This window comes from Motacilla alba, chromosome 1A (assembly GCF_015832195.1).
Source record: "Motacilla alba alba isolate MOTALB_02 chromosome 1A, Motacilla_alba_V1.0_pri, whole genome shotgun sequence".
Taxonomy (NCBI): Eukaryota; Metazoa; Chordata; class Aves; order Passeriformes; family Motacillidae; genus Motacilla; species Motacilla alba.
The window spans coordinates 12,539,716-12,554,309 of record NC_052031.1 but is presented as its reverse complement, the minus strand read 5'-3'; the positions used below and the strand labels follow the sequence as shown (position 1 = coordinate 12,554,309).

At 40.2% G+C, this 14,594-nt stretch overlaps 1 protein-coding gene across 3 annotated transcripts in view; it reads left to right on the top strand.

Annotated features, from left to right (window-relative positions):
* The first annotated feature begins 282 nt into the window (after positions 1-282).
* Positions 283-14,594, top strand: part of NAPEPLD (N-acyl phosphatidylethanolamine phospholipase D) — a 25,296-nt gene continuing 10,984 nt past the window's right edge. For 2 of the 3 annotated variants that reach the window (XR_005258985.1, XM_038154322.1), the window contains exons 1-2: positions 283-1,686; positions 12,537-12,849. Coding sequence is in view for 2 of the 3 variants with exons in the window: in XM_038154322.1 (XP_038010250.1) it covers positions 1,106-1,686; positions 12,537-12,849 (894 nt within the window). In the remaining variant the exon portion in view is untranslated. Of the gene's footprint in view, positions 1,930-12,536; positions 12,850-14,594 lie in introns of all 3 variants that reach the window. The other variant, XM_038154323.1, reaches the window with a different exon arrangement.

The following is a 14,594-nucleotide window of genomic DNA, read 5'->3' as shown; positions in this document are numbered from 1 at the left end:
TGACTTTCATAGCACTGGTGATACACAAACTATTTCCACACCACATGTGGAGCCAGGGCTGCCTACTAGGAAAAACTCAGCTGAAGTGGAAGATGAGAATCCCAAATCTGCTGCTGTTGGTAATCAGCTACTACCAGCCTGGAGGGACTTACCTATGGCTTACACAGATTTCTATACACAGGCAGTAATTATTACTGTTAATGGTCATTGATCAGAACAGCTTTGCGATCCAAATCATTCAGGAGATCTTAGACTGCATAAAGTAACAGTAGAAATAATTTCAATCCATATAGATTTGTGTTCAATAATTATGAGTAGAAGTCATTGCTACAAGGCCAGCTTAGCATTAGACATAGTGGTAGATGAAATGATCAGGAAATATCAGGCAAGAAGGAGCAGAAGTAAGAAATAAATCAGGAATTTACACTGGCAAAGGTCAGCAAATCTTCCTGACCATAAGCAATCAATATATATCTGTATCACTATGTAAAGAACACAGAAAACAGATAACTCACACAGAACAAGGCAGCTTGATAGTTTTATGATTCCTTTACCTTAAGGAAACTAAGAGAATGACAGATAACAGAAGAGTAAGGCCCGTATTTCTAGTCTTCCAAGACATGCATTGAGAACTTCAGCCTTAAACATAGGTAGGATTTCTTTACCAATGAACCATACATCCAGTCCCAAGCTTCAAGATAAAATGGACATAAACATCTTATCAGAGCTCCAGATAGTCTTAGATTTCATATCACTGGCTAGATAATACTGGGTGTTTTTCACATCACACCTGCATAGCTTTGCTCTTTGCCAACCACTGCCCTTAAGGAAGTAAGGAAATAGTTTTAAAATACGCATTTATTTCTGAGAACCCAATTCCTCTGGGTTGGGTGCCTCAAAATGTCTCAATTCTCAGCCCACAGTCTGGAAACGTCTGTCAGAAGTGAGCAGGGAGCGAGGGGATGGTTGTAACCCAGCACGTGAAGTGACTTGGACACGAGTTTTACCTTCCCAGGGCCGAAGGGATACAGATGCATATAGGAGCCTGCAGGATGGGCTACTCTGCCCGCACAACGCACCTCCCGTGAGTGCCGGCAGCCCGGGGATGGCGGCACTGCCCCGGGCTGCCGGGACAGCCGAGCCCAGGAAACTTTTCCCCGCAGCACCTGGTGGTCGGAGCATATTCGTGCTCCCAAAGGGAGCTGCTGGCAGCGCTTACCGCCCATCGGAGCCAGCCAGGAGCACAGCTGTGTGCTTCCCTTTCGCCGGCGCCGAGGAGCAGCCCGGCCTCCAGGGGCAGAACGTGCCGGCAGCTCCGACCCTGTCCCGCCATGGCTCCGCGGCTCCCCGTGTCCCTCAGACACGGCCCCCCGCCGCCATCTTGCTAACGGCGCCGCTCCGCGGTGCGGGGCCGGGCTGTGTGGTGCCCTCTGCCCGCCACGGTGAGGGGCCGGGCGTCGCGGAGCCCCGGCTCGCCATGGCGGGGCGCCGGGCGCTGTGGAGCTGCTCCGCGCAGCTCGTCGCGCTGCCCTCGGCGGCGGGCTGGTCAGGTGGAACGCCGCAGCCGTTCGACAGCTCCTACCGGAGACCTACGGAGCCGCCGCCGTGCAAGGGGTGGAGCGGCACCATGGAGGAGGAGGAGAAGGGGGACGAGACTCTTCAGGGGCGGCAGCAGCACCCTCGGAGGTGAGCGGCGCTCCAGCGGCAGCAGCGCTCTGGGGCCGGGGGTCTCTGCCCCCGCGCCTTCTCGTGAGCAGCGGGGAACCGGAGCGAGCCGAGCGGCGGCTCCCTCCCCGTGCCTGTCCGGAGGGGAGACACTGCCCGGGCTGCCGCCCACAGAGCCCGGCTAGCGGCCGGAGGAGCGGAGCACCTGCTCCGAGCGCGGCAGCGGGGCTCTCCAGACACACACACGGTACCGGGGCCCCGCCGGTGAGTGCGGGGGAGCGGCTGAGCCGCTGCGGGAGGCGGTGGGAGCGGGGTAGAGCGGGAGCGGGCACCCGCTCGGAAAAGTTCGCGGGTGGGCGGGCGAGGTGCGGGTGGCCGGCGAGCCCCGCTCCCGGCCGGGGAGGAGTGGCGGAGCCCGGCTGCCCACGGAGCCCGGCTGCCTGTGTGCCCCTGCCCCGCTCCCTGCCCGCCGCCCCGGCTGCGTGCAGACCCCGACGGGCTCCAGCTCCAACGCCAGCTGCGACCGGCGGATCCTTCGCACCGGCGAAAGAAACCCTGCAAGGAAAAAGTCCTGCTTCCAGCGCACGGCTTTCGTTTCTGTCAATTGACAGTAAAACATGCTGCTGCAGTGCTCGGAAAGAAACAAGTTATATAATCGCAAAAAAAAAAAAAAAAAAAAAATCCGCTCCGTAGTGTCGGCTGCTTGGAGAATGTTTTCTTTTGAAGAGGAGGCACGAACAGATGTTTCTGTTCGAATTGTACAGTGTGAAGTGCAGGGTATTGAGGAGGCCGTTTAATGTAATTAGTGCAGTCAAATAATCTCAATGATCGTCAATTATCTCTAGCTAGCAAGGGTTTGGGGAAAGTGGTTGTTGACTGCATGCAGTAGAATTCATGAACTTATGCAGAAATGTTTTTTTCTGGTGACGAATATGATTTCTTCCATTTACTAAATGGTGATTTTGAAGCAAGTTTTTAGTTTTAAAGTACTATTTGTACTTAGAGTTTTTTTTTTTTAATTCTCAAACTGCACCGACTGAAGTGGCATCAAAATTAAAGATAATAACAGGAAAACCACTTCAGTTTTCTTGCAGAAATACCCTTGAAAAGAGTATTTTTTTAATTCATAGTAGCAGGTGTATCAGTTAAGAAAGTAGGAATCTTATCTTATTTTGTAGATAAAATTTTGAGGAAGACAAGAATATTATTCTTTTTACTTATTAATTCAAGAATTGTTGCAATAGTGGCTTTCAAAATACCCCTAATTATCTCAAACTGAAATGCCTATTATAAAAAAACAATAGGATTTTTTGGTATCTGGAGGTTGGAAAGCCCTGTTTGATTCAGTTATGGATGATGGGGAGTTGTTTTTGGGAGAGGAGGGAAGTAAGGGATGACAGTGAAACTGTTCAATATAAATAACAGTTATTCAGCTTCTGCTTGGCCTCAAATCAAAAGAGATGTGAAGCCTTTTTAAGAGGAAGCAACCCACTGTTATAATTTTATTCACTTGCATTATCTAAGTAGATTTGAGGAATAACCAGGAGAAAAATGCTATTTCCTCAGCCTTTATAAGCTCAAGATTGAACCAAAGCTGTTAATTCTTCTTTCAGAAATAATTTTTAAGTTCTTTTCAGCAAAAAGGAAGGCAATTATTTTGTCTGTGATGAGAAAAACAGAAATACTGCTATATTAATTAGTGTCTTTATATGTAACACCTGCAGTGAAATTAGTTTTGCTTTTTGTCACATCTTTGAATCTTTTCCTAGTCTCCCTTTATTTTTTTTTCAGTCTATTGCTTGAACTTCATAGGTTGCAGTGTGATCCCTACTTCTAATACATTCAGAGCCAGGACTATGGAAAATCACTTGATTGCCTTGTGCCTAAAGATTTGAGCAAAAAGGATTTTTCTGTAAACTAAATGTTGCACTTAGTTTAAATATTCTTAGAAAATCTAGGAAAGGAGTTATGTGTTATGTATCCTTGGCATGTAACACCTTGGTGTTTAGCAGCTGTACAAGGAAGGGATGGTTTGGGTTTGAATAGCTTGCAACTGTGCCCAAGCAGATAAACCTGGCAAGCTGTTCAGGAAAGAGAGCTGGGCATTGCCAAGTGACACTGTGAAAACACTGCTGCCATCATTGCCCTAGTGTGGAAACCAAAGTTTGATAAGATGTGTGAGTGGAACATTGGGTGTTACAGAATTTCTGTCAAGAGTTACTTCTTCTGTAAGACCTGTTAACTGTGGTGGGAGCTGGAAGTCCTACTGTCTGGTGAGTAAGGCTTATGATATGACAGCAGGTTTTATTGCTTAAAATATTTGGAAATATTTTTGTCGTGCTTTGCACTGGTTTTTGTGGGAAGGTTTCAGTGATATTCAACTGTTTCTGATAAAAATGTGGCAATAGCAAGATGTTTATGTGTGTCTGTGCAGATGTGCTTACATGAAACACTTTGTCTCCTTAAAACACCTATGTATTTAGGATGGTGCCTTGAAAATTAGTAGATGGCTCATGTTTGTGTTGGAAGTATGCCTTGACTCTTTCATAAGAAGAAAAACCCAAACCACACAACTTCTAGTATTAACGCTTCTGTTGTTGACTAACAACCAAAGCACTTTGCATTTTGTTTAGAGTAGTGAAGACATTGTAATCTAGAGTTGTGGGGATGGAATCAAAGGCCCTTTATATATAGGAAAAAAAGGTGTAATGAGAAACACTTATGTATCATGATGTTTCCAGTTTCCTTCAGGATTGATGTTTTGCTGTGTCTCTGTACTGTTCCTTGGAATTTCCTCTTCAAATGGATGTGTTTCAGTTAAAGAACTGTAAGGGTGCTGTATTGGATGTGTTTTCTGGCTTTCCGGTATGAAGCTTGGATGTTCAGAACTTTCATTATTTGAAAAGGCTGGTGACCTTTTGGCTTAACTCATTTTAAAAAAGTTGGCCTTTGAACAGGTGCATTGATGAAAAGCATTTATTTCAATGAAAAAAAAAATCACTTCCTTATCTTACCCGACCTGGAAATTTATTTGACTGGATTTCAATGAATTTGAATTCAAATGTTATAAACAGTTCTGTAAAATCCATATATGTATGTGGTGTATGTAAATACATGGAGGGAGAGAAAGAATGTTGTTAGGACAAGCAAAAGTTGATTTTATCTTGAAAATCAAATAGAATGGAAAGAATTTAGGGAAGTATTTTCATGCTGGAGAGAAATTACACTGGACCCAATGCGCCTAGACCTTGAACTGAAAAGAGGGAATCAAAATAGACAAGCCTTTAAATATGAATATAAACAAAATTTTATGGCTGTCTATTAACTTAAAAATAAAATGGAGTTCTTGGGTGTTGCTGCACTTCCTGGACAACTGAGGTTTTATAGAGTTTTAAAGGATTATTCTTGGTATGAGTCTAGAGGAAGTTTACATAGGTGTTTGTTCTTTTCTGGCGTGGGGAGACAAGGAAAAAGAAAATTAAAAGGCTTAGTAAATGAGGTGGAGATAGCAATTGCACGCATAGAAAGTGCTGGAGTCGATGGCAAATGAACTTTAGATCCTACTTTGCCATGTGGATCCTATGCATCAAAGCTTTAACATGATTTCTGTTCGTTTTTATGGAAACAGTCCTTACATTGCCTCTCTAACCACATGCTACAAAGGACATCAGTTTTCTCCCACAGCATGTTGAAGTGGAGCCTTAAGTTCATTACATGTAATAGCATTTGGGTTTAGTCATATCTAATTGACATTAAGATGTTAGATGGAAAACCTTTACCCTTAGGATGGAGTGTGAGCTTGTAATATTTTAAAACTTTTTTTTTAGTTAAGAAAAACATGCTAACAGCTTCAATGGCATTATAACTTAAAATGCAAACTCCAAGATGTAGAGGCTGTCAACACATAGGAGTGGATAAAGTTTGTTTTTAAATGCTCAACTTCAAAGTTTGACAATTTTTTCTAACAGTAAACCCCATCCTGGCAAGGTGTGCCTCTCTCATTAACCGGAGTCACATCAGTAACCAACTGAAACTAATGAACTGCTCGTTTGCATAAATAGTTACAGCAGTGCAGCTGGTGCTAGAACGTTAAAGCTGGGCTCTGGATCCTATAGCTGGCTTGGTACAAGTTTCATGTTTGCTCTTTTGGAAAAGCTTTATTGAAATTCTGTCTAAGTATGAAGGGCCATCCGTGGAGGTTGTAGTTGCTGTTGGAATCCACGACCTACCTGTACAGCTGTGTGCATATGCTATCTACACTTACTTTTCTGTTGATTTAAAAATTGTTTGCATTTGATTTGTGACTCGGGTATTGTCTTCTGTACCATAACACAGCTGTAATGCACAAACCTTTCTTCTGTGTGTCAGCCTGAGACAGGTGTGCGGAGCGGGTAAGAAAACTTTGATTCCAGCTCTTGTTCTTTCAACATTCTTGCCTATAAATTAACTAGTCTTATGAAACTAGTTGTTTAGGGAGAGCAAAGGAAAGCAATTTCCTTTCTGGTGTAGGGAGATTTGACTCCAGCTTCCCTTTGGTGACTGCTTCAGCAATAGCACAGAATTACACTGCTCTTGTGCTTAATCATAATGATAGTCTAGGCTGCTCTTTCAGATGTGATGGCCACAAGCCAACTCTTGAATTCTTTTATTCAAGACTGCAGTAAAAGATGAGGGTAGAGAGGAAAAGAATTTCTTTTAAAGGCCTGTATTGCTAAAGAAATGGGCTCTTGGGTCTGTCATCTCTGTTCTGCTGCATGTCCCCTATGGACAGCTACTGTCATATCAAGGATCACAACCTAAACAGGATATGCATGTGACAAAAATCTTCTATTATTTACAGATCACAGACATGTTTGGGGACTACAGAATGCTCATATTGGATGGGGACAATCAGCTAGGGCACCTGGAAACAAAGGGAATATAGTTATGTATTGTCCCAGATCCAGCGTCTTTATTCAGTTGACACAATGCCCGCAGCTGGTCAGATTTAACCCAGCCTTTAGAAATTGGCTCCAGGGACTACTATGGGTCTGACTCTAAAGCCTATTTGCATTTGTATCCAGAGGCATGTAAAGGTGTAGCTGATAGGCATGAATAACTTTCTGTTGGTTTAGTTCCCCTAATGAATGCCAGCAAAATAGAGGAGGAATGTGTAGTAATGGGAGTGGGCTGCCTTGTGGGTGGTAGGTAGCTATTGAATGTGCTTGGTTATAATATGAAACATTACTATCTAAGGAGGTAAAGGGAGAGTTGCAGCATCATCAGTACTAAGTGTAAATGAAACCTTGGAAGGGAATAGATTGAAAATGAAAGGGTAGGAGGAATTGTTGGACCTCACTTGGTGGTATGTGTAACTGAGCTACACAGTGAATTCTAAATGGAAGGTATTTAATTAATTATTTTTTTCTAGGCCAGTGCTGGCATAAGTAGTTTTTGTTTACAACAATATATTCCTGTTCTTACCCTTCCCTGTCCTAACCAGTTTGTTGGTATAAACACTTGCATGGTTGCTCAGTGATGCAGGTGAAAATTAAATGCTTCTCTAGGGATGGTAAGGTAAGAAGTGACTATCGGCTAGATTAGTTTCTTAAACAAGTTCACCATGTGGACTAAAATATTTGTTTTGGCAAACCTGGGTGAGTAGTGAGGACAGAAATGGATTGGCTCATGGTAATACAGCTGCTAAAGAATCAGCCTAACAACAGATGACCATGGGTAGATATCTCACCTTTTTTTTATTTGTAATCTTATAGTTCTCCATGATGTCTAAATAAAACTTTGCTTTGTTTTACTGTTGATCCTCAAAGCTAGATAAGAATGATAAAGGACTTATTCTCGTTCCATGAGGCTGTTTATGGAGAGAGCTATTCCTTTTTCTGTTATCAACTCTTTTATTCATCTTTCTTGAAAAGTACACAAGGACAGTGTAGAATCAGGATACTTAGAGATCTGTTGAATGAAAATTTTGGCAACACTTTTTGTTACTAAGGATTTTTAATGTGATTCAAATAATAGAAGTATTCGCAGATCAGCTAATGCAAGCTTGAGAAATCTTTGTGTGAAATCCTAATAACAAGAGGATCTGGAATAACTGCTGGTGCAACTGCTGTGCAGTGATAAAAAAAAGGTATAGTGAAAGAAACTTCAAGATGTGTAGCAGTATACAGCTCAGAGAAAGCTCAGATTCTTGTTCTGGTTTGTCTACAATGGTAAGATGGAACAACTTAAAGTACTGCACAATAAAAGTTTAAATGCATTCAGAATTTTCCAGTCTCAAACTGTTCATTAATTAAAGCAGCCAATTTCAGACCTGAAGGGAAAACAAAAGCAGAGCCAAAACTTAGCTGGCAGTCGTTTGATAGTAAAGCTTGTGGGAGCCAATTACTTACATGCTCCCTAGCATTTGCAAATACCTTTCCTTCTAACTGAAACAATTTTTTGTTTTATTTCAAGCCAAAAAGCTTGGATTTCTGCAGTCATTAAAAATATGTATAATGAAAGAAAACTTCAGAGTTGTGTAGCTGTATATGGAGAAAGCTCAGAGTCTTGTTTTGGTAAGGCTGCAGTGGTATGAGTTTGCTGGGAATTATGTGCTGTCTCTTCTAGGTGATCATTAGTGCAGCCTAGTTCTGGATGTAGTTTATGCAGAGACAGTGATTAAAACTGAACCAAACCCTTTTCTTCAAAAAAGCAGAGAAATTCAAGGTATTAGGGAAGCTATGGAATGTTTACTAGGCAATTGTAAAGTTTTGGGGAAGTTGCTGTGTTCCAGTAAACCATAGCTTCATAGTAATTCCTAAACTGTCAGGCCTGTGGATTTGTTACATAAGGACCACATTTCTGAGTAGAAAAGAAGGGTAAGTCTGTTTTGGCCAATTTGATGCTTTGTAGCATGTTGTGCATGGCTCTGTGATTAGTAGGGGAAACTACATCCATTTCATTTATGGAGCAGCAGATCTTAGCAGAGACTGGGTGGAAAAGGTGAAGACAAGAGATTTTATACCTGTGTTAAAGTAATTTGTTTAAAAGACCATTTTAAAAGAAAAATTATAATGGCAGAGTGCTTCTTGTAATGTTGTTGTATCCTTTTGCAAACCTTTTGAAACACAACATTAAAATATTTAGCTATGTTTTTATTATTTTCCTAAATAAACACAAGGCTCAAAGCCAAAATACTTGTATCCAGATTTTCAGTTATATAAGCAATGCTAAAATAAACAAACCATTTACCCAAAACCTGTTGTCCGAAGGGCTGTATGCTGTTTACAGGTGTAAGACAGTTTAGTGGGATGTCAGACATGGATCTTCCATGCCATGTCTTGCCAGATCTACAACTTCACTCTTCCTTTGTGGATTACGAGAGGTGCCTAGTATTTGATGTTGGAAAACCTGATCTGTGAGCTCTGCGTTTTGATTCATGTTCAACTTTGTCTTATTCATCAGCCAGTGGTGTTCTTCCCCTCTGCCTAGAACACCTTCTGGCCTTGTGAATTTGGATGACTAATGGTCTTCTTTAGGAGTTTGTATGTTCTTGGTTCATTTCCTCTTCTGAATTCACTTGAAAGCATGAAGCATCTCTGAGGACAGAGAGAGGGTGGCTGCCTTGTGTCTCTCCTGAGCCCCTCTTGCAAACACTGTCAATGCACTTGCCCTCTGTTGGGGTAAGTTGCCTCATCCAGAAGGATGTGTTCCATTTGCCAGGAAACTTTTTAATGATTTTAAGTAGAATAGTAGTTTTTTCTTTATGTTTAAAAGTATAAAAAGATGTTGTGTAGAACTTTACATAACAATAAACATTCACCAGGGATGTGATCCCTTCCCTCTGTCCCTCCTAAGTGAACGGGACTCTGCTCCAGTTTGATTTTCGTATCTCTATAGCTCATAATTTTTGCTACCATTGATGTGCTTAAAGTAGTTTTTCAAGTGCCAAACTATTATTTTTGGATAGGAAGAATTTAGGAAAGCTGGCAGAAAAACCAACTGATTTCTGATTGGGTATTTTCTAGTGTTTAAAGTATACCTGCTAAATCTCCTTATCTCTAGAGGCTTTCTTTTGCAGAAGCATAAGAATCTTCTTGGACTTATAGTTGGTTGGGTTTTATTTTAAGCTAATGATTTCTGGCTTTCAAGAAATTATCATCTTGCTCTTCTATATAGGAAAACTATGTCATGAATATTGTAGGATATATTTAATAAATTTAAATGGAACAGAAACTGTCTGGCAAGACTGATACTTCAAAGGAACCTACAGTTCTTCAGGAATACTTTAACTGATTGTAAATGTGTCCCTTTCTTATGCATGTAAAAGGTTTAAAGTATTCTGTGAGCACTGAGGTCTTTTATCCCTTCAGTTGCTTATGGAATACTAATTAAAGTAATGTATGTGCATCATGTGGAAAATATGTTGGCAGACAGATAGATACCTGCAGTGCCTTAAATGCTTTGGCATTGTCTTTGTTTAATCAGCGTAGTCGATCCCTGCTTCCCTTTGGGGTTTATACTTTCAGAGAAAGATCAAAGGTTTATATGAAGGCTTAAGCAAAAGTAAAATTCACCCATTTTAGAGATGAATGAATAGATAAACAGAAGCTTAAAAATAAAACGTTAGGCACCCCAGTCTCTAATATAAAATGTCTTGTAGGAGCAATAATTATGGTAGTTATATATATTTTAAAAATCAGACATCTGAGATGTTAACAGAATCATTTCCTGAAATTAAGTATCTATCTGATTAACCTTTTGTGATTTGTTTTCATGATGCTTTCTGAAAGAGTAGCTCTTTTATGCTGTGTCTGTGCACTTTGCTAAATTAATAAACTGATTTGGCATTGAAAATGCTCTTTAAGGGATGCAAAAGAAAACCCAAACCCAACTCTTGAGTTAAAGTAACAGCCAAAATATTCAGTACCATTTTTTGGGTATTCTGTCTGCCTTTTTGTGGCACTGATTCCTCGTGTTACCATTTACATCAGCTTAAAATGCTATAGAGCAAGATGAGTGTCCATTGAAGGCTGATTCTGGGAAATGTTTAGTGGAGTAGAGGAAAAAAGCCTAGAAATAGCAACAGTTAAATTTAAATTATGGTGCAGATGTGGTATCCTAATGCTAAAGAGGAAGTACATAAGTGGAGTGGTTTCAGTAAAACTGCAGGGAAACAGGAGTGCAAAGCAATTACATAAAATAAAATTGTGAGCAGGGGTAAAAGAAAGCATTCTATCAGCTGTGTTTTCTGAACGCTGTTCATGCTTTTTTATTAGAAATTAATTTTGACATGTTAGTATTTTATCTCTACTGTATAGCACAATAATGGTTATTTTGTTAAGAAAATTTCACAATATTTATCAATTGTCATATTATTTGCACCTGATACCATACTTACTGTTAGTCGTCAGCTGCTGCTGAAATAGCAGAAAAGGACTCAGTATTTGAAGTTGGAGCATCAGCAGCAGATGCATTTGGGTTCAGTTTGCTGACACATGTGTGTAACATCTTGGCTGAAATGTTGCAGTGAACAATATATTTAATTTTCCCTCTAATTGAGCTTATGGGGGCAGAGTGAGTTATGCAATTTCTAAGGAAACTGTGAGCTTCAGTTCTGTTCTCTGATAATGTTGTTTGCATGGACTGCCTTGCCTACATCAGCCCAGTGCTTCTGAGTGTACAGCTGGAGTCTGAGTATTTGAGTTAGTGAAACAGTAGATAGGATAAAACTGTGTCCATCTACTAGATGGGTGGAGAATGTTCCACAGGATGAACTTCACCATTTTTTCCTAAAAATTATTCCTGCACCTAAGCTGTAAACAGTGCTGTCTGTTCATTACTAGTTGTCTTTCAGTTTTAATTCGGTAGAATTTGTAAATGCCAGAAAGTTGTGCACTCATTATAACAGTAACCATTTTTTTAAGCTAACAGAACAGTGTATTTACTTTCAACGTGTCAGTTGAAAGTAAACATAGAAATTGAAGCATTTAGGTTCAATTGAATTGCTTTGGCAACTTCTAATAAAATAGGGCTATTTGGTTTTTCTACCTTGGGTATGATTTGATTATATTTGTAAAGTCTACAACACCTAAGTAGAGTTTGGAATACTGAGTTGGTAGTTTTCTAAGAAATGTACCTGAATCGTGACATCATAGAAACAAGTTTTTCTCAGTTATTTTCTCACTTTTCTATTTTTCGTGGTGGAATTAAGAGTGAATGTAGCAGGTGTGATTTAAAATATTTCAATTTCCCGTGGCCTTTCACCAGACAGTTCAGTTAATGTATCAAAATTGTTTTTGAAACAGTTATTTATTGTAATAAACTTTTTGTTTGTTTTAGACAAAATATGAAACAGTACCAAATATCTTTTGTGTTCTGAGTTTCCTCTGCATGTGTTGGTATAAGTGTTAGTAATGACACAGAAGACTCCTGTTTTTACTACAAAACCAGGTCACTATATAGGCAAATCCTAAGGTACAGTATGCTTCCAGTGTCTCTTGCACAGACTTGCAGGATTGTGTTACATCAGGTACTAAATGTTATAAGTTTCAGGAGGAATGACTGTTCTTCCAAAATGTGAAATAAAGAACCCTTCCCCCTCACTTTTGCAGTTGGTAGATAATAGTGTGTTAGTATCTGAAGCTGTGCATTCCAGGGAGTAAAATTCAGCCTGAACTACAAAGAGCCCTCATGTCTGCTTGTCACAGCATGTTTTTGAAGTCTTTTGTGTAATAGTGACTGTTTTAAAAGCATATTTTGTTGATTAAAAAAATACAGTAGATCATGAAACAGGAAAGGTGGGCTTGTTCCTAATGTGTGTGAGAACAATCAGTCTTATGCATGTTGATGCTAGACCAAGAAAATACTGATTAATTTAAATTTTGATTTAGCTCTCCTGAAAAAGGTATGGATAAGAACACAGATGAAGAGCAGCCTTCAACTGCCTGTAACCAGTACCCTAAGGAAGCAGTGAAGAAACGTCAGAATTCAGGTCGAGGTTCCGGGGCCAATGATTCTTCCAGGACCTTCAGAAAAAGCTTCAGGCTGGACTACAGATTAGAAGAGGATGTAACTAAATCCAAGAGGGGCAAAGATGGGAGATTTGTCAACCCGTGGCCAACATGGAAATCACCAACCTTACCCAACATTTTGAAATGGTCCTTCATGGAAAAAAATAACAGCAATGTGCCACGCTCAAAGCAGGTGAATACTTCCAAGTTTTACTTTTGTGATTAAGACTGCTTTTACCTCTGCTCTAATCAATAAAATAGTTTCTAACTAATACTCATTAGGCATCTTCTGGACACTTTTCTAAGTCTTACTTTTCTGATTTTATTGACATTTTATTCTTTTCAAAAGGTGGGTTAGTACTTTCTACCTCTTTAATTTTTATCTCCTTGTTAGTTCCACATGCTTTAATTTATACAGCTCTGTTTATAAAAACAAAAAAAAAAATTGGCCCCCTCAGTCATAAACCAGTTACAGCCATTCCTTTTTAATAGGTGTTGCTTTATGAAGTATACTATTAACTTAATTTGTGTTGCATGAAATAGCTTATTCCATGACATATCCAATCTTTTAAAATTTGCCTTTTTTTCTAGATGGCAATTTAATACATATGTTGCATCTCTTGCATGAAAATGTAATAGTTTCTGTCACCTACTTATGAAAATACTTACAAATCTGTTTTTTATGTTTCAGTACACCAGGAGTGGAAATTGCATATGTTGAAACTAACCTGAGCAAGTATTTGTACTGAAACACTTTAAGTACAGTGGCAGTTCACTGGGTAACACTGTTATTTGTTGTTGTTGAAATGCTTTTGTCAGGTACTGTATGTAAAGAAGGAGACAGGAGAAGCTTCTTTCCCATGGAGAGTAATGGGTACTGGAAAGCCATGGGTTATCTTTATGGTCACAGGAGGTATGAAGATGACTAGGTTTTGGCAGAATTACTTCTCAGTGCATTTCTGATGTGTTGACTGTACTTCAGAAAAGCTGTGCTGAAGGGTGCACAACCAAGGACAGTATTTGTTAACAAGCAGGTGTTAATAATGCTTTTAAGCATGCAGGAAGGTATGCACAAGCTATAAATCTCACCGCCAGTATTTAGCTAAGAGCTTTCCATTTTGTCTTACCTGAACTACCTGTGAAGGAAGGAATTCTATCAGTTTTATGGACAGGAAAGCCACATTAGGCATTCACGCTCGATAGTCTGAGGTTTGGGGATGTTAAAGGAACAAATAAATTGGCTGTAATATAATAATAATAAAAAAAATAATTTTACTTAGAAAGAACAACAGCAAACTTGTGTCAGTCTTGGGATCCTGTCCAGCAGATTTGGTATCTTCCTTGTGATGACAATGGTTGCATCCGTGTGTACAGCTTTCTAGGCAGTGTGCTGGCCACATATTCATGAAATGCACGCCTGTGTGTTTTCAGTTACCTTTGGCTGCTGCCCTCCTTGGTATGTGTAGAACAGGCTTCATGTCTTTCCAGTGCCAGTCAGAAACCTGGGTAGTGACTGAAGTCCCTTGAAGGCAATGCTGAGCTGTACTGTGGAGTGCAGAGCATGCAGCACTCTGATGGAGTGCAGAACTGCAGCACTCCCCTTTAATTTACAGCTTGTCCCTACAATAAAGGATGATCACAAAGAAATCTGCAAGGCACGAGTTGAAAAGCCAAAAAGCCATCTCTCTGAGCCGGTTGGGATTAATTGTGGGCTAATTTTATTTTTTGCGTAGATCTTTTTATTAGGTGCCTGCAGTTATTCACGAGTTTGGTGAAGTAAATCAGAAACAGAAAAACCTAGATAGGGATCAATGAAATGCACTTCTGGAGTCCTCAGCCATTTTGATGCTTGCTTCAACCAGTTTTCTTCCAGCCCTACATCAGCCTGTGAAGTGCATCTGAGCTTGTCTGAAATTCAAGCTAAGGGCTCCATACTTT